Here is a 20,604-nt window from a genome sequence, read left to right as displayed (position 1 = left end):
AAAATATAGCCTATAAAAAAATATAAAAAATGGTGTACACGTGAGGTCTGCAGACCCAGTAGAAGCAGAGTTGTAGCTAATGAAAAGTAGGTTATTCTTCGTCAAATTCCAAATCGAATATTTCAATGTGAAATAACCGAAAAATAGAGCACTTTTCGGGGAAAATGCATTACAACTTTTTTAAAGTGTTTAACAAAAGGTTTATTTTAGTTTTTTAAAAAAACTTCCAACATTAAAAATAACGTGAGTTAAGCTCAAAATATTGTTGGCCTTTTTTATTTTTTGGTACAAAAATCGCGAAAATTGCCCCCTAATTAGCTTCCCAAATAAAATTAATCGTTACCGCTTCACAAGTTACTTTACTTATGTGTTGTTTATGTTATCTATAAGTTTCATTAGTTCAAAATGCTCATTTTTGAAAAAAATTGGGTTTAAAATAAAACATTTTTTTAATTTTGAAAAAAAATTGAATTTTTCATGGAATTAACTTAAAAATTATTAGTAATACCAAAAATCTTAAAGAGTAACAAAATGTACGTTTTGCTTTTCTGAATATTTTTGCTTTATTGTTTTCTTGTTAGACAAAAATTGGTTTTGCTAGGGCTGTTCAAAATTTGCCTAAACTCGTGATTAGCTACTCGTTCAAGCCATTTTAACTACAGCTTTTTCAAAAATAAGCACTTTGAACCAATGAAACTTACAGATCATGTAAATAATACATAAGCAAAGTAATTTGTTAAGTGGTAATGATAAAATTTATTTGTGATGCTAATTAGGGGGAGATTTTCGCGATTTTTTTAACAAAAAATAAAAGGGACCAACAATATTTAGAGCGTACCTCACTTATTTTTAATGCTACAAATTTTTTTTTAAAAACAAAAATAAACCTTTTCTTAAACACTTTAAAAAAGTTAAAATGAATTTTCCCCGAAAAGTGCTCGGTTTTTGGGTTATTTCACATTGAAATATTCGATTTGGAATTTGATGAAGAAGAACCTACTTTTCATTAGCTACAACTCTGCTTCTACTGGGTCTACAGACCTCGAGCATACTTTTTCAGTTTTTTATAAGCTATATTTTTGCTAAGAGTCTTTTTTTCGCTGAAATACTTACTTTTTGAGTCATCTCCGAAAAACCGTCCAAAAACATGTTTTTTTCTGTTAAAAATGAACATATTCACTTGCAAATAGCTCGAAAAGTATTGACTTATGGGAAAACCTCTAGAACAAAAGTTGCTTAGAATTAGTCATTTGATCCAATTCCGGACTTATTTTGAATGTATATTTTTCACCTTCGAGAGGGGGTATTCCCCTCCATTTTTGTAAAATGGAGATGTAGAATTGTAAACTTTTTCTTATATAATAATAGAAAATTTCAACTACCTATTCCCAAATTTTCCTCCTTTCTTTATTTTTTTGGGGTCAGATTGTTCTTTGATGGGGCTATAGTGCCACTGCGGGCGTCGGATGTAGGGTTCCGCCTCTTATCCATTTCTTCCATCACCTCTATTGGTCGTCAGGTTCTTCATGTCTCTTATAGTCATGTCTCTTTTTTCAACTATATCATGGTCCATCCATGTCTTCCTCGGTCTTCCCTTTCTTCTTTTATTTCCCATTTTGGCTTCATGTACCTTATTTGTTAGTCTCCTTTGCTCCATTCGCTCTATGTGGCCAAACCAGTTCAATCATCATCAAAGTATCATAGGTATCATCCTGAACAAAAAGCAAAAAGTTGTAAGTCTCTAGGTGCTGTATTTAAAAATCGATTTATTTTGTGCTAAATGCCCTGGTCTACAAAAACCATCGCGAAAATCAGTGAATTAAAATGCAACACATTACAATACCCAATACCCACCCTATTCGCCATAAATTATTTATAATTATTACGTTCAACTTACTAGAGAATCCTCAGAACACACTTGCTGTAAATTTTCAGGCTTGACAAGCAAAAGATTGCAGAGCGCATGCAGTGTATCAAAAAGTTCAATCACTAATGGGCCGAGGGCTTTTGTACAATGGCGATAATCGTTTAAATCGCAGATGGCCACCATCGCACCTAAAATAAAAAAATATTTTTTAAACGCTTTTCTTTACTTCAATGGTTTGTGTCAAATCTTCAGACGTTAATTTGACTGCCTTTTCTTCAATGCAAATGAATGAATATTGCAGGCATATACATTAGCGGGAACAATACACGAATAGTCAATAAAATTTTTTTTATATTTATTAATTGTTCTAAAATATTATTATTATTTATTATTATTTATTCTAAAATTATTCCGCATATTTCTAAAATATTTGAATTATTATTGAAAAATAGGCTTACAGCATATATCAAAAAATATAATTTAATTTCCCCTCACCAATTTGGCTTTAAGCAAAATACTTCCACCCAAGATGCCATTTTGAATTTAACATCTAAAGCATATGAAGCACTTAACAAAAATAAAGTTTGCTTATGCGTATTTCTTGATTTGGCCAAAGCTTTTGACACTGTTAGTCACAATAACCTCTTACAAACCTTAGAGAAAATTGGTATAAGAGACAACTGTTTACAATTATTTAGAAGTTACCTCTCTGAGAGACAACAGGTAGTAAGGGTCTCCGAAGTAATAAGCGGACAAAGAAGTATAACATATGGAGTGCCACAGGGAACAGTATTAGGTCCTGTCCTGTTTAATCTATTTATAAATGGATTCTTTTCATTACAGAGTACAGGGCACATAATTGGGTTTGCTGATGATACAACTATTATTTATGATGCTGAGAATTGGTATGAATTAAAAACAAAAGCAGAATGTGATTTACAACTAATAAAAGAATGGTTTGACTACAAAATACTAACAATCAATTTTAAGAAAACTGTTTATCTACCAATATTTAACTCTAACTTGACCACTGATCTTTTCAAACCCCTTCAAATATCACATAATAAACAAAATTTTTATATTAAACCCGTAACAAATGTTAAATATCTAGGAGTTTTTATAGATACACATCTAAAATGGGACTTTCACATTAAATATATCATTAAAAAGCTACAGTTTATCCTGCATAAGTTTAAACATCTTAAAAAACACATACCTAATATATACCTTCGCACACTATATTACGGACTAGTAGAAAGTCATCTCCGTTATGGTATACTGGCTTGGGGAAGCGCCCTAAAAACACACATTCTCCCACTGGAAATCATACAAAGAAGATTTCTAAAAATTATTATGTCTAAACCATACACCTACTCTACAGATAGATTATATAAGGATAGTAATATATTTGACTTGAAACAATTATACTTTCTTTGTGTGTCTTTAAAATATCACACCATGAAAACAGACAACAATTTACCATCACATGGGCATGATACAAGAGGCAAACACCTTTATATGATTCCGAAAATGACAAAGTCCTTCTGTCAAAGAAGTTTTCTATTTCTAGCCCCAAAAATATATAATCATATCCCCAATGATATCAAAAATACTAAGAATGTTCTTCTATTTAAAAAGAAAGTAAAATCATTTCTGATGGAACAAACAAGAAATTTTTGTGACATCATTATAGTAGCTTAAATTTACATACATTAAAAAACAAAAAAAAAATAAATGAAACTCTAGAGTCACTACCAATTTTTATACCTATATTTCAAATTTTATATTGTTTTAAACTGATTTATTTTGCTTATTATTTTTATCATATTTAATAAAACATGCGTATATATGTTATAGTCAAAGCCCGAATTTCAGGCACTCCTAGGTTTGACTAGGCAATCCTCAGGTCTGACTGACGGTCTTAGTCAAAGCCCGAAATAAATTAAAGTTTCGGCCTTTGACTAGTCAAACCTAGGAGAGACTAAGTTGGTCAGGCAAAGGTCGAAATTTAATTTTATGAAATCGGGGTTTGACTAGTCAAACCCCGATCAGCTATTAAAATGTCGTAATTTGTTAGATTAAGTTTAAGAAAACATAATTTTTTAATTTTATCGTTTATTTATTATTTTTATATTGTATTACTAAAAAAAATAGTGTTTATTCTCACATGTTGAGGCACTATGGCATTTAGAGTTGCACAATACGATAGACCTTCTACACTTACATAATTTTGAAGAGCATTTCTTATTGCAGTAGCATTTTATAAAGCCTTGTCCTCCAAATTTAGAATCTTTTGTACTAATTTATCTTATGCCCCCACTACACATCGGCAGATGCGTCTGCGGATGTATGTATATCACGTCGGCAGACGCATCTGCAGCACATCCGATACTTGTCGGTTTCTCCAGCACAGATCAAAGGATTTCAATGCCAAGACTGAACGACCCTTCAGATGTGTGGTCAGCGTGTTATGATACATCCGCGGACGCGTCTGCCGATGTGTAGAGGAGGCATTAGAGACAGCTTAACGTCTGGAACATCTTCGAAATTAAGAAAATTTCTTTGTATTCAAAATTGTGAGGTATTATAGTACTAAAAGGCTCTAAGTCGGAAGAATGCACCGTTTCTAAAAAAATCGATTTGAAAATTGTTCGTGCTTTAATTTGAAAAAAAAAAAATTAAAAAAACAACTCTTTAGAAAAACGAAAACTGGTACCTACCTTTATTTATCTTCCAGAGAAAAACCGATTTTATCAATTGCTAAATTCTAGTACAGGTCATATGCGCCAGTTTTGGGTAGGTCGACGGTTATTTTATCGCACAACTTTTTGTCTCTAATTTTTAAGCATTTTTGATACTTTATGTATAACTTATGAGGTATTCTAATACTAATAGTTACTTTTGCATTAATTCGGTAAAATACACCGAGTGTTTTTGAAAAAAATTTTTCAAATTCAAAAAACTAAAAATTTTCAAATCGATTTTTCTAGAAAACGGTGCAATCTACCGACTTAAAGTAAGAGTACCTTTTAGTAACAGAATGCCTCATAATTTAAGAATCCAGTGTCAAAAATGCTTAGAAGTTAAGACAAAAAAGTTATGCGATAAAATAACCGTTGCCCTACCCAAAACGGACGCCCATGACCGGTAATAGAAATTCGTAATTGATAGAATCGATTTATCTCTGATAAATAAGCGTACCAGTTTTCGTTTTTCTAAATATGTAGAAGCGTTCTGTAGATATTTAAGAAAAATTAATTCCAAGGACGCCATCTTCAAAGAGCTCTAGCTCTCTTAGGAAGCATTTTTAGACTAGGTGAATTGGGTTAAATTGTCTTAAAATTATCTGAAGAATCTTCGGTCTTCGTTTGTCGGGAGAGTTTCTGGACATCCTTTATGCAACATTGACGCCAACTTTTATTGAAACGTGAAGATTCCATGTTAACCATTTTATATTACCCAATAATTAATTTAAAATATTTAAAAATAAATAATGAATATTACCTACGTATTTAAAATGCATGTGTGCTCAGTGTTTGATATTGAAAATACCCTCAAAGCTAGTTCAGCCTAAATCCACGATAATATGTCGTCATTGTGGACTTAAAATCGCCAGTACAGTCGGTTCGCTAAATACAGACACAACTGGCTAGTGATTTAAGTAATTATTTTTTTGTCAATTTAGTTACATTTTTACAGACTACACGTGGCTGGAAATTACTACACAACCAAACCCACGTGCCCAACATTAAGAGTAAACAAACATAAATTTTAAGCCAATAAATAATAATTTATTTACAACATAATATAATGGTATTGATAACAAATGAGAAAATTATTTATTGTACGAAATAAAAACATTTTGTGAAAAGAAATTCCACAAAACGTCACATTCCATTAACGTCACGAAACGTCATATAAAAACATTTTGAGAAAAGAAATTCCACAAAACGTCACATGTCACAAAAATGCTACTGCAATAAAAAATGCTCTTCAAAATTATTTAAGTGTAAAAGGTCTAACGTATTGGGCAACTCTAAATGCCATAATGCCTCAACATGTAAGAATAAACATTTTTTTTTTATTTTAATTACGACAATAAAAAAAATAAACATTAGAATTAAAGAATGACGTTTTATTAAACCTAATCTAACAAATTACGACATTTTAATAGCTGATCGGGGTTTGACCAGTCAAACCCCGATTTCATAGAATTAAATTTCGACCTTTGCCTGACCAACTTAGTCTCTCCTAGGTTTGACTAGTCAAAGGCCGAAACTGTAATTTATTTCGGGCTTTGACTAAGACCGTCAGTCAGACCTGAGGATTGACTAGTCAAACCTAGGAGTGCCTGAAATTCGGGCTTTGACTATAACATATACACCATTCTTCAAAAATATTACTAACTAATTGAGCCATACATAATTGTTTAAAAAAAAATTAATTATTCGTGCTTTATTGTTAAACTAAGTATTTATTTTATTGTTTTCATTATATTATTTATTCTACGTATCATATTTACTAAAACATAACTGTGTATTTACAATTAAAAAAAACGTACCTATATATTTATTGTATTATATCATATTGTATTACCTATTTATGTTATTTATGTTATTTACGTTAATATGTTATTATTTATTATTTTATATCATATTTACCGAAACAGGTGTATCCACACCTCTCGGAGACCTTCGGGTTAATTTATTCACTTTAGCTGTAAATATCTAAAAATATTGTACCTATGATTGTTGAATAAATTATTATTATTATTTATTGTTAAAAAAAGCTATTTTAACGGAAAATGCTTTAATTCTTTTGTCGTTTACAATGAAGAAACTTGAAACTTTTACAGATTGTAGCTAATTATATGAGCTATAAATAATTTCACTTTTTACATTAATTGTTTACGTTATGTTTCCTAAATAAACAATAAAATTTTAAATTTTTTGCCGATTCCAACTACTTTTCATGTTTGTACATCATGTGTTTTATACATATATTTTAATAAACATGACGATATATTTTAATGTTTGAAAAGTGTAAGACTAAAAAGTAAAAAATGAAAAATATGAAAAAACAAATTTTAAGAAACGCTTTTCTTTAGTTACGAGTGACTAAAATTAAAAATATTATAAAAAAATCAATTAAAAAGCAAAAATTAAAAAAAAAATCAAAGTCGAAGGATTATTATTAAAGAAAAGCGTGGGGCGCGTCTTCATCAAATAAACGGTTTTCGTCCCACGCTTTTCTTTTACGAATGTGTTAGATTTTTTCAATTTTTTAACGAACGCGTGAGATTTTTGTGTATTTAATCCGTCTAACAGTTTTTTTCGAATAATCCTTCGAGTTTGACTTTTTTTTATTTTTTGCTTTTTAGTTGATTTTTTTATATTCTTAATTTTAGTCACTCATAACTAAAGAAAAGCGTTTCTTAAATTTTTTTTTTCATATTTTTTTATTTTTATTTCCACACAGCTGAAATTAAAGTCCCGTGAAAAATAGGACACTATAATAAGTGCATAATCTCGTGAAATTATACACACTGTTTTTAAATTTTAAGTACGAGAAAGCAGAATGAAATTTTACTGTGAAACAGGTAACAAATAAAAAACCGAAAAACCTTTGAAACCCGATTGATCTGACAACATCGCGTAACAAAAGTTTGCGGTCGGTCTGACCTTGGCGGTTTGAGATCTTTCTGTTGACTTGTACTATATTATCTATTCTTACCTGCTGTGTTATACTGGAACTGCAACATGTGATCATACACTACTCGATGTAATCTTATGCCAAGTTCTTGCAATATGGCTGTGACATTGTTACCATCCAGGTTCGCTTTTATTTCTTTTACAATACTATTCACGTAGTTAATGACGTTTTTACAAGCCTAGAATGTGATTCATATCAATAAAAAGAATTTAAGGAAATATAATGTGAATTTTGTTGTGTGTGTTTGTGTGAGTTGTTAAAAATTATTAGAAGTATATACAAATATATAGAACAACTTCGATAGTTTACTACGAAGTCGAAGTCAAACATAAAGGCTTGCATGCAATTTTCCCCTTGTTGCCATATTTTAAATTTGAAAAAAATATATAGGGAATAATCACATTTTCTTGACATGCCATTCCTATTATAGCGAGCATTTCATTGGCTACAAGTAGTGACGAGTACATATGACGTCATTATTATATTTTGTGAGATGCTACATGATAATTGACGTCTGTCATAATTTTGGAGTTTAATGTCAAATTATTTTTTTCAAATAGGCATTCCAAGACTTTGTCGTTTGAGAGGCAAAACTGTCAAACATTGTGTTTGTTTATATTGTGTTTGTTTGTTTATATAAACATTATTTTCATCACATGTTTCTTAAATTTTTTACCGTTAACAGTTTTTTAGATGTATTTTCCGAACATTTTGTGTAGTTTTAGTTGTAGAAGTAATTGAACGACATTATTTAGTTTTAAGCAGTGAATAAATAAACATGAGTGCATATAAAGTTGTTGGTAGACAATAGAAATGTTGCTAGCAGGTATCTAGACGCACAGTGGTAGGTACAAGCAAAAGATTGGCAAAATAAATAATATAGGTCCACTTTCCCTCAAGGGGTCCGAGTTAACTTACGGTTTAGACGTTTTCCAAGAGTAAGTAACATGGAAATAGTTAGTTATTTAGCATTTTTATAGGACTGTATAAAGCATTTAACCATTGTTTTTGTCTCTCAGATAGTAACTTATTTATTGTTTTACGTTTTTGTCTCTCAGACGATAACGTATTTAGTTGTTTTGCGCTTAAAACGTAATACTGATGGTGACCGATAAAACTGAACTTTATCATGAATACCTCGCATTCCACACTTCAAAACACAACAGAAATGAGGCATATTATCTTTTTAGATTAATTCTTCTAGTAAGAATGTTAAATTAATCCTTGTAGAAAACAAAATTACAAAGAAACACAACTAAAATGATCTAAAACACATTAAGAACTGATAGAATAACATTTATGTTTGCCTCCCGCTGTCAGATTGATTTAATTTTGACAGCATGTTTGAATGGCCTCTTATTTTTATTTATTTACTTTATATTTTGACGACAGTTTAATTTTTTAACCAACTTTACTTTCCCTTTCCTATCATTGACTGTTCGGTTAGGTTCGTAATATTCTTGTTGTATGGTAGGTTTCGTTAGGCATTAATTTTAAGAAATGTTGCTGGCTCAATGGGCACAGCTCCCAATGGCCATAAAACAAGAAGAAAAAAAAATAAACAAACAAAAATCTTACATAACCTTCTATAGGACAACATTACTTTGACACTTATATTACAGATCTTTGTTTCATACTCTTAAAGATAAAAAGAAACAGTGTAGCCGGTAGTTACTGTGGTAAATATATATATGTTTTTTATTTGATAACAGCACTTTCCTGCTAAACTTGACGGCAGCGAAAAACTAATATATCAGGAAAAATGTGTTAAATTTGTTTGCCGTCAAGTTTGTACCGGTGGGTTATGATGTCATTAAATCTATGACGTGCGTGCCTAATTGTTTGACTTTTTTAGTGTATACATACTTACAGCTCCCGGAACGAACCATGGCCGGTGACAAACGCTGTCGTCGGTCGTACACTCACCTAAACTCTACGCAGAGAGGATTTTTCTCACTGGACATAGTTCGCTCCGGGAGCTGTATACATATTTACAATGTTACCTACGTTTGACGCCACTGTGTCGAAATCGTCAGATTCAGGTTTGAAGTCAGATTTTTTCTGTTCTGTTTGAAGATACAGTTTAACCCAGCTCGAAATGGCATTGAGACACCTATAACGTACTAGTTAAATTCTGAAAGCAAACACAAAGCAATACTAAATACCTATCTAGTCCTGTATTAATCTTCCGTTCTATATCTTCCAGCACAAACTTTTTCTTCTGTACACAATCATTATGCCTCGGGGTGTTTCTGAATTAAAAAAAAAAGATAAATATAGTAGTTAAAAAGATTAGTTAACCGGCATGATCAAAAAATATAGAAAGGTAAAATTTTATTTTGTGCGCATATCCGCCATATTGTTTTGGAATATTAAAAATTTTGATTACTACAATGTCATGCATTATTACATAAGTTAATAATAAAAATCACTGATATTTATTATTTTTTAAATAGGTTTGTTATGATTAAGACAATTACCTATTTTTGTTTAATTTTCACGTAATTTTTTTTGGATATTCTACATATTACTTTTTTTTTTACTTTTTTGTATTCCTTAGTTTTTAGTCACTTTTACTAGTTTCCGACAAAGAAAACATTAAAATTTAAACTTTTCTTTAGTTTATCGGCACAGTTCAGAAAAAAATAAGTATTTTTGAGGCGTACCCTCTTAGTAAATAATTACCATTAAGGGAAAGTGGGGGAATGGTGCGCACTTAAGCAGAAATCGATCCTGTTGTAAATTCTTTAAATCTATCATAACGGCTAGTATGTTACAGTAAGCTCTAATTATTCTACTTTGAATATTTAAAATAGGTTTTAGAGAAATACAAAGTACATACTAAAGTAGAATATTAAAAAATGAAAAGAAGTGCCTTTGTGCACGATTCCCCATCCATGAGGGTAATCATGCGCACTGATTGATAAATGGTGCGCACTGCACTATAATGTCGAAAGTTCTTATCGTTTCCCTTATTTTTTGCCGGCATTTCTGATTGCATACAGAGGATTTTGTAAATCTTCGTTAGTATATGTAAGAATCATAGATTTTCTATATAGTGTAGTTTTGTGGCCTCTGGAATGGAAAATGGTAACTTTATTATTTACCACTTCATTGTTTGTCGAGAAATCATGCGCACTCCTGCGCACTATTACCACCTTTACGCCTTAAATAGCAAACGTCGTCACAAACAAAAAAACTACTAAACCATATAAACCAACAGATGCACCAAAATGTACGGAAAACAACATGATTCAAATCAATAGTAATAGCCAGGGAGGTATTGTCAAATTTGACCGGAGCATTTTAGCATGGCTGTTTTCTTTTTATTTAGGTAGGTGTTCCAAAGCTTATTAACAAATGATGTGTCAGCTGGCCCAAAACCGGGGATTTTAGACAAGAAAAGGTAAAATATGAAAGTTGATGGACAAACGCTACACCTTAAATGTCAAATATTTATATACGTTACTCAGAACATTTGATAGACTTGCTTACTTGGCTCCTACCTTTCACTCGGGAGATCCGGGTTCAAATCCTGGCGCGGAAAATTCTTTTTGTTTTTTAAATTGACATTTTATTTTGAAAAATATTTATTTTTATAATACCACGGCATGTCCACTTGGCCAGCTAACATTTTTTGCAACGTACATGATGCAGATGAAGCTTTTTTATTACAATCTAAAATTCATAAATTATTGATTTATACTTTTTAATCTTTGCCACACTAGTCCACGAATATTTTTTTATTATTAACTAGCTGACCCGGCAAACTTCGTACCGCCTTAAAACTAAATAATGTTTGAAAGTTTAATACCTAAAAATTACCAGAAAGCCAAAAAATACCAAAAAATATTGCGTACCTATACTTTTTACTACCAAATGCATAGTTTACGATTCTATAAGGGACATAGGTACAGACAAACATTCATTTTTATGTATTATAGAGAATAGGGAAATATTTAGATTGCTATTAAAAAATGGGGGTTGCTGAGAGAAAAGTGAAAATTTAGGGTTGTATCTTTCGGTTCTACAACATATAAAATTAAGAAAAACAGTTTGTCCAAAAAAATAACAAATAATGTCTCCCTTTCCACTTGATTGTTGGTCTTACCAACTCAGAAACCTTCAGAGGTTCATGTACAAAAAATTTGCTTATTAAGATCAATCATAATATTATGACCAAGAATGCATAGTTTGCGATTCTATAAAAGACAAACAGATTTTTTTATATTGTCTCGTATCAATAATAAAAACGTGGTATTATAAAAATAATTATTTTTCAAAATAAAATGTCAATTTAAAAAACAAAAAGAATTTTCCGCGCCAGGATTTGAACCCGGATCTCCTGAGTGAAAGGTAGGAGCCAAGTAAGCAAGGCTATCAAATGTTCTGAATAACGTGTATAAATATTTGACATTTGAGTTGTAGCGTTTGTCCATCAACTTTCATATTTTACCTTTTCTTGTCTAAAATCCCCGGTTTTGGGCCAGCTGACACATCATTTGTTAATAAGCTTTGGAATACCTAACTAAATAAAAAGAAACCAGCCATGCTAAAATGCTCCGGTAAAATTTGACACTACCTCCCGGGCTATAAGCTCAAAGCAACTTAATAAAACCTACGAACTTAGCGTCTTAATTTTTGGAGCCGAAAAACTAAAAGAATTCTTGCGATTTTCAATAATCGGATCTCATTTAGTCCACGTGCAACATTCAACTGAAGATAATGGCGTCAACCGTTCACGAGATCATCCAAAAGCTGTAGGACTTGTTAAGTTCTTAAAATCATCAATGGAATCTGAAATACAATGCTGCTCACGATTACCCGCTGCGCACCATTCCTCCACTTTCCCTTATTGCTAATTTTAATATTTACACATATATTGACAAATTTTATTGAAAAACTTACTCAACTAATGGAACCAATAAATCCATGAATTGTTTCTCAACAAGATGTATAATATTATTACTATGGTGGACGACACTGAAAAAATATAGCGCTGGAGGAGTTTTGGTCCCTTCTACAACAGGAACAGCTTGTAAGCCCAATTCTACTGCATAGTCGACATGCTCTACTAATAAGCTGTTTATCAGTCGATCCAAAATTTGAGTTGCGTTTGAGGCTCTGTCTGTGGGTTTGGATAACTGTAAAAATACACTAATTACAAAAAGTATCGCATAATTTTTAAAGAAGAAAAAAAGTTTAAAAGTAAATTTTAATTTTTAGCAGAATGTTATAATACTCGTCTAAGATCTCCTTTAGGGTTCTACAAACCCATAACATTTCAAGTTAAAGCGTGTTTTACCGAAAAAAAAGTTAAACAAACGTTGATTCTTCTTCTTGTAGTGCCCATCCGTTTCGGATGTTGGCGACCATCATTGCAATCTGTACTTTGCACACTGCTGCTCTAAAAAGATTTGTGGTTGTGTGTTGAACCACGTACGTAGATTTTTCAGCCAGGAAATCCTTTGCCTTCCTGGTCCTCGCATTCTTTCTACTTTTCCTTGCAAGATTAGTTGCAGCAGCCAATCTTTCACTGTTCCTCATGATATGACCGAGGTATTCGATTTTTGCTGTTTTTATTGTGATTAACAGCTCTTTTTCTTTTTGCATTCTCAGCAAAACGCCCTGATTAGTAATGTGAGCATTTGGATACTAAATAGAGCCTCTCTTGTACCCGCTGTTTATATTTATATTTTTTAAAATATGGCTCCTTAAGCTGATGGTTCGGAAATCACTGCAGGATACGGATTTTGTTTTCTTTGGTAAAGCAATAAACGTCGACTTTAACCATGTTCTTGGTATTACTCCGCTTAAATATATATTATGTCATTAAATATTTTGGTTAGGCGTTGAGTACTGTCGGTGTTAAATAGTTTTATGAATTCAGTATATGCATAGTCAGGTCCAGGAACTTTGCCATCTTTTAGTTGTGATATTGCTCTTTCCACTTCATCTGATGTGATTGGTAAGTGGTCATCACATATGTAGGATGGAAGTTGTTCGGATCTAGTATCATCCAAGAGTTCAAGAATAGCACGTTACTAGAATGACAATGCAATATTTTCAAGAGGTTGGTTCTCGTTTGCCAGCAGTCAGCCCAGACCTCAACCCAATTGAGCATGTTTGGGACTAACCTTGATGAATTGAGAAACACTTTAACGGAAGAATGGGAAAATTTGGATTTGGAGTACATACGGTTTCTGATAAGCCGCCTTCCACAGATAATGAGGGACGTCATTAGAACCAGATGTGGTAATACCAAATACTAAAATGTTTTGGAGATTATTTGTCAAGCAATTTGGGGAATATGGGAAAAAGAATATCATGGTTGAAAAATTTAAGGGATTGGGTTAAATGCAGTTCAATAAAAATCTTCAGAGCAGCGGTAACCCGATGTCCTAGGTGAGCGACGGAAAACGACGCGACGCGATGCGATGCGTTTCGATGCGATGCGACCAGTAATTCACGCGACGTGTGGCTTATGTAGCGTCGCATCGCGTCGCTTTCCATCACTCAAACCAGGACAAACGTGACGATGTCAATTATTCATTCCTATTCTTAAGTGTGGGGAAGTATATGGCAGTGTTACTAGAAAATTCATATTTTAAATACTAGCTAAAAAATTCCATAAACGAAAAAGAAAGACAACAAATGTCATATATTTAGAACGAGTAAATTTGGAGAGTTTAATCATTTATATCCGAAATTAATGAAATAATCCACGTTGGTTTAAAGAGTATTGTGGCTTATTCACTTTCGATTATATCATTGCAGCTGTTAAACTCAGTATTAATAACTGAGCTATCAATAACTATCAATAAGTAATTTTCACAAACCAAATTCTATTGAGGAGAGGCTGTTACCGACTTTAAGGTATGTTAATGAAAAAACAATGGTACTATATAGTTATTATTAGTTTTTATTTATTTAATAAACTATTGCGTAGCATAATTTGAATTGAAAAAAGCAATGGGGCGTCACGCTGTGTCGTGTCTCTTCGCGAACAAATCAAGTTCGCACTTCGTTGCGTCTTGTCGTAGACTGATTAACCCGGAAACGTAGGCCATACACAAATACAACCATTACTTGATATTTTCGCGTCGCGTCGCGTCGTGTCGCGTTGTCGCGTTTGTCGTTCACCTAGGACAACGGGTTAATAGAGTAAATATAGTGATGACGATATCCAAGCACCGATTGGTTGACGGCACTTAAAGAAGAAGAAAAAGCTTACCAACTGGCATCTCTGGAAAGCGTGTTTTGTATCTTGTAATATCGTAATAGCTAATTCTTCAGATAAAAAGGTTTCTCCACCATAATTTTCGATCTGAGCAATGTTAATATTTGCTCGAGTTCCTATAACAGCTTGAAGGTCTCTTCGAAGGTCTTGGAAACTGAAAAGTCAAACAGAAATTTTGTATAAAAAATGTTTCATGGTCGTTTAACAAAAATAGGCTTTTTTAATTATTTACAACAAAAAGTTGTATTGGACATCCAGTAAAAAATTTGTACTTCCTAAACTGTAAAAGTTATTATAGAAGGTCATGTCTCAGACAGCTTTAACATCACTAGAAGCCTACGACAAGGTGACCACCTGTATACTGTAATTTTCAACCCAATATTGGAAATAATTTTAAGGGAAAGCAATATTCACACTAAAGGCTCAATCTATCATCATAGACATCAATGCGTATTTAGTCCAGAGAAATAAGGTTTTTCTCGTGACACTTCCCCCTCCAGGCCGAAACCAAATTTTTTGAGTAGTATGGACATCTATATTATTAACCTATATGTTTCCTGCAGCCGATTTTGATGATATACATAGTTATAAACAAATGAAGATCGAAAAACGGTAAATTATCGCTTTTTTCGTCTATTACCAAAAAGTTAAGCACTTTAAACAAATTTGAGAGTAAGAAACTCATAAATCGTATAAAAAACTTCAATATGGCATTCGCTGAATATGTCCATCCTTATTGGTTGCTTAGAAAATTGCAAAATAAATCATAAATATTGAGTTTTTATAAATATTCATAACTTAGGTAAAAATTAACTTAGAATCTTCTTATTACACGGAATGCCGAGACTTCTTGTACTTAAATTATATTTTAAATTTCAAAGCAATTGGTCAAATAGTTTAAAAGTTATTTAATTTGTTTTTCCCAAATTAATTTTTTTTGCAACACTATAAGTCAGAAAATTATGAGGTTACAATAATACTTCGGACAGTTTATGAAAGAAGAACATTTATACTATTACCTTAATTAAAAATAAATGACAAAAAATAATTTTAAACAGTGTAAAATTATTTTGCAAGAACATGTCGATTTTTTGCTTACTTATAAACAATTAGAATAACTTTTTAACCGTTACCCGTAGAAAAATTATTTTTTCATATTTAGAAAGACTGAATTTTTATACACATTTAGAAAGAAAAACAACTGTTCTAGGAGATTTAGGGACAAAGTTAGCCCCCCCCCATTTTTTTAATTCACATGTTTTTGCAAAATTATTTTGCAATATTTATAATTATTTTTTGTCATTTTTTTTAAATTAAATTAATACTGTAAATTTTCTTCTTTTATAAACTATCCAAAATATTACTGTCACTTCATCATTTTCTGACTTACAGTGTTGCAAAAAAAATTAATTTTGGATAAACAAATTAAATAACTTTTAAACTATTTGACCAATTGCTTTGAAATTTAGGGTCTAATTTAAGCACCATAAGTCTCAGCATTCCGTGTAATAAGAAGGTTCTAAGTTAATTTTTACATAAGTTATGAATATTTATAAAAACTCAAAATTTATGATTTATTTGGCAATTTTCTAAGTAACCAATAAGGATAGACATATTCAGCGAACGCCATATTGAAGTTTTTTATACGGTTTATGAGTTTATTACTCTCAAATTTGTTTAAAATGCCCAATTTTTTAGTAATAGACGAAAAAAGCGAAAATTTACCGTTTTTTGATCTTCATTTGTTTATAACTATGTATATCATCAAAATCGGCTGCAGGAAACATATAGGTTATTATTATAGATAACCATATTACTCGAAAAATTTGGTTTCAGCCTGGAGGGGGATGTGTCACCAACACGATATTTTTTTTCCTTATTTCTCTAAACTAATTCGCGGTGTGCAAGTACTTGGAGGGGTTACGAGAAACGATCGTGCGCGAATAACGAAGAAATCTTGCAACTTTTCTAAATAAATTATATTAGTTGCGTTCGCGGGTACCCTAGACAATTTGTCGCCGACAATTCCTAACCTCAATTAATATAAATAATACCGTTAATAGATAAATATACACGGTATATTTACTTTTAATTAATATTAATAAACTTCAGTCTGAAAATATTAGGAAAGAATACTGTCGTAAATTAAATGAAGAAATACGAAAAACAAATTGGAAAAATGAGGAGGATATAGAAATATTATGGAACATTTTTAAGGAGCTGGTGTACGCAACTGGGAGTAAAGTATGTGGGGTAACGAAAGGAAGATATCTGAAAGGTACAGCTTGGTGGAATAATGACATAAAATTGGAAGTTTCGAAGAAGAAAAAATTGTGGAAAAAGTATATAAGCAATAAAAGTGAAAGTAATTATCAAGAATATAAGGAACAGAGAATACTGGTTAAAAATAAAATTAAAGAAGCTAAGAATCGACAATGGGAAGAATTTGGAAATAAAATGGAAAGTGATAGTAAGGGGAATGCCAAGTTGCTTTATAGGACTTTAAAAAATCTAAGACAAAAAAAATCAAACGGATTAACAGGTTTAGAGGACAAAGATGGTAACATATTATTAAAAAATGAAGAGATTACCGAAAGATGGCGAGAACATTTTATGGAGTTATTAATGGGAGACAACAACGAAATAGAGAATGACAGGGAGGAGTACAATTTAAATGAACAACAAGATGATGATGACATAACATACGAAGAATACAGGGAAGCAATTTTAAAATTAAAAAATGGCAAGGCTGCAGGACACGATAATATTAAGGCTGAGCTAATTAAATATATGGAAGGAGAAGGATTACAATTACTATGGAAGATCATAAGGAGCTGTTGGCGTACCGGATGCATACCTAGAGATTGGACGCTTGCAACTATTCTACCATTACACAAAAAAGGCGATAAACATAAGTGTTCTAACTATAGAGGAATATCATTGTTGGTAGTTACTAGTAAAATCTACGAAATAATACTAGAGAAAAAGCTGCGAGAAAAGATCGAGGCCACACTGGATGACAGCCAATGCGGCTTTAGGCCAGGGCGAGGTACAACCGATCTCATATTCACGGTGAGACAGTTATCAGAAAAAGCCCTAGAGCATAACAGTAAGTTGTATCTCTGTTTTGTGGACTTGGAAAAAGCATTTGATCGGGCGCCACGTAACAAGATCTGGGAAATATTAAACCGTAGAAATGTGAAACCGAAGTTAATTCAAGCAATAAACAGTATATATAAATGTACACGTAATAATATAAGAACGAACAATTGCTCATCTCTTGAATTCTACACAAGGACAGGTGTAAGACAAGGTGGTGTTCTGAGCCCTTTGTTATTTATCACTCTAATGGACGAAATTGCAAAAGAATGCAGGGGTAAGGTAAAAAGAACTAGGGTTGGGGTGTATAAACTTCGACAAGTTTGCGTGTCAGAGTTTATATATGCCGATGACCTGGTTATTGTGGCAAAATCAGAAAAAGACTTGCAAGTAAATGTGAATGTTTGGAATGAAGCCTTTAAAAAATTTGGGATGAGAATAAATATTGAAAAAACAGAAGCTTTAGTAATATCGAAAACACAAGAAAATATAAATGTTAAGTTGAATAATGAGACCATTACACAAGTTGAGGACTTCAAGTATCTAGGATCAACAATGAATGGGCAAGGAAATATAGAACCAGAAATAAACAGCAGGGTAATGAGTGCAACAAAATTATACTATGCACTAAATAAAAGTTTTATTAGGAAGAAAGAAGTAAGCCTGAAAACAAAAATGAAAGTATTTCAAACCGTATACGAGCCGGTGCTACTCTACGGTAGTGAAACGTGGACAGTGAACGACAACATCCGTAGTAAAATCCAAGCATGCGAAATGCGATATTTACGTGCGGTATCCGGGGTGACCAGACGTGATCGTATAAGAAATGAAGACATACGTGAAAGGTGCGGTGTTGGAAGGACCTTAGACAGACTTGAAACGAAACAGTTATCGTGGTTCGGACATATGGCGAGAATGAGTGAAGGTAGAACTGTAAAGAGGGTATGGAAAGCGGCATCTGGCAACAAACGAAGAAGAGGCAGGCCAGCAATAACGTGGAATGCAAATATTGGAAAGGCTTGCGGAAAAAGAAATATTGGGTGGAGAGAAGCAGAAAGACTAGCTACCGACCGAAAGGCATGGAGACGTCTCATTTCTCCACTTACCTCGACACCGTAAGGTACAAGAGGACGGCTTAAGTAAGTAAGTAAGTAATATTAATAACTAATTATTAAATTATACTAAGTAAATATACCTTGTATATTTATGTATTAACGATATTATTTATATTATTTTAAAGTGCGCATGCGTTTTCTGACAATTTATCCAATTTTCTGACAATTTCAGGTACCCGCGAAGGCAACTAATGTCAATTGAAATTGTCAAATTGACGTAAATTTCATACCTACTGACATTGAAGAAGAAAAATTATATGTTGCTCCACAATATTGATATGATAAGCAATTATTATATAAAAGTGAATTTAAATAATAATTATATTTTGCTTGCAGTACTGCATTTTAATAATTAATTTTATTTACTACATACAATTGTTTACCAGTTAATAACATAACCTAAATCTTACTTTTTCTTATAATTTTTTGGGCTATGGCCTTGACAATTACCAGCAACCAGGACTAATATAATTGGCCAATATAATTAAAAGTGCGAAAAATGTTGCTGAGCTATGAAACCAGATGTCGCTTTTCCGAACTTGCACGGTTCCAATACGCGGACGACCTTGCCCTAATAACAACAAGATCAACAGAATTAAGAGATGTTTTTAAAAAATTGGAGAGAAAAGCCAGAGAGACGGGCTGCTGGAAGTAAATGAGGAGAAGACAAAGTATATAGAGATAGGAGAAATAATGAACAGCTAGAGGACAGTTTTGGAAAGTATCTGCCCCAGACAAGAAAATAAGTTTGAAATAGTTGGACAATTCGATTATTTGGGAGTAACGTTAACAAATAGAAATGAAGAGACTCAAAAAATAGAATGGCTAATGATAATAAAAGTGGTGGAAGTCTAAATAAGATGCCGAGATCAAATAAAATAAGCAGAGGAGCAAAAAGAAGCTAGCGAGACCTGGATCTTAAGCAAAACCATAGAACTGGAACTGAAACTATAGTTGATTTTTTAACCAAGAGGAGTAAACTAAAAAGACAGATTCACACCCAAGAAAGTCACTAGAGAAGTCACCAAATTCATCTTCTTTTTTCGTTGATCATATCAGCTTTCGATGATAATCCATACATATTATATTATACTAACACATCGCTAAAGAGTTCTAGAAACAACTGTTTTTATATAAAAGTGGACTAAAAATCTAAAAATTAAAGGAATATTGCAGAAAACACAAAAATCGCCGATAGACTTAATAATTAATCTATAAAATGACAGACGTGCCAAAATTTCATAAATGTCATTAGTGTCAAAATTTAATAAAAGTGGAGTAAACTTGAATGCGGTTGGACCAATTAGAAACAAGCATTACGGCGCGGTAAATTTGAATCACTTCTCTTGGTTAAAAAACAAACAATAGATATTTATGTTGTTCTGAAGCTATTTCCTTGTGGCATTTTTTATAATCAACTATTTTTAATGGGAAATAAGCCACAATTTTACCAAAAAATTATTTTATTTTGGGAGCGGAAGATACTCAGAAGAATATATGGAGGTATAGCAGATGAGCATATCTGGAGAAGAAGAACAAATAAACATTGCTAACGTTCAAAGACTAAAAGA

At 32.1% G+C, this 20,604-nt stretch overlaps 1 protein-coding gene across 1 annotated transcript in view; it reads right to left on the bottom strand.

The window, feature by feature from the left end:
* LOC114326875 (exocyst complex component 5) overlaps nucleotides 1-20,604 on the bottom strand; it is a 40,312-nt gene that overhangs the window by 5,032 nt on the left and 14,676 nt on the right. Inside the window, exons 10-15 of the mRNA XM_050648847.1 lie at nucleotides 14,814-14,973; nucleotides 12,488-12,723; nucleotides 9,745-9,831; nucleotides 9,587-9,692; nucleotides 7,601-7,757; nucleotides 1,898-2,055 (exon numbers count right to left, since the gene is read on the bottom strand). Of these exons, the coding sequence (XP_050504804.1) occupies nucleotides 1,898-2,055; nucleotides 7,601-7,757; nucleotides 9,587-9,692; nucleotides 9,745-9,831; nucleotides 12,488-12,723; nucleotides 14,814-14,973 (904 nt within the window). The remainder of the gene's footprint in view (nucleotides 1-1,897; nucleotides 2,056-7,600; nucleotides 7,758-9,586; nucleotides 9,693-9,744; nucleotides 9,832-12,487; nucleotides 12,724-14,813; nucleotides 14,974-20,604) is intronic.

The sequence above is a fragment of the Diabrotica virgifera genome, chromosome 4, assembly GCF_917563875.1.
Source record: "Diabrotica virgifera virgifera chromosome 4, PGI_DIABVI_V3a".
NCBI classification, from domain to species: Eukaryota; Metazoa; Arthropoda; class Insecta; order Coleoptera; family Chrysomelidae; genus Diabrotica; species Diabrotica virgifera.
This window is presented reverse-complemented; position numbering and strand designations above follow the sequence as displayed.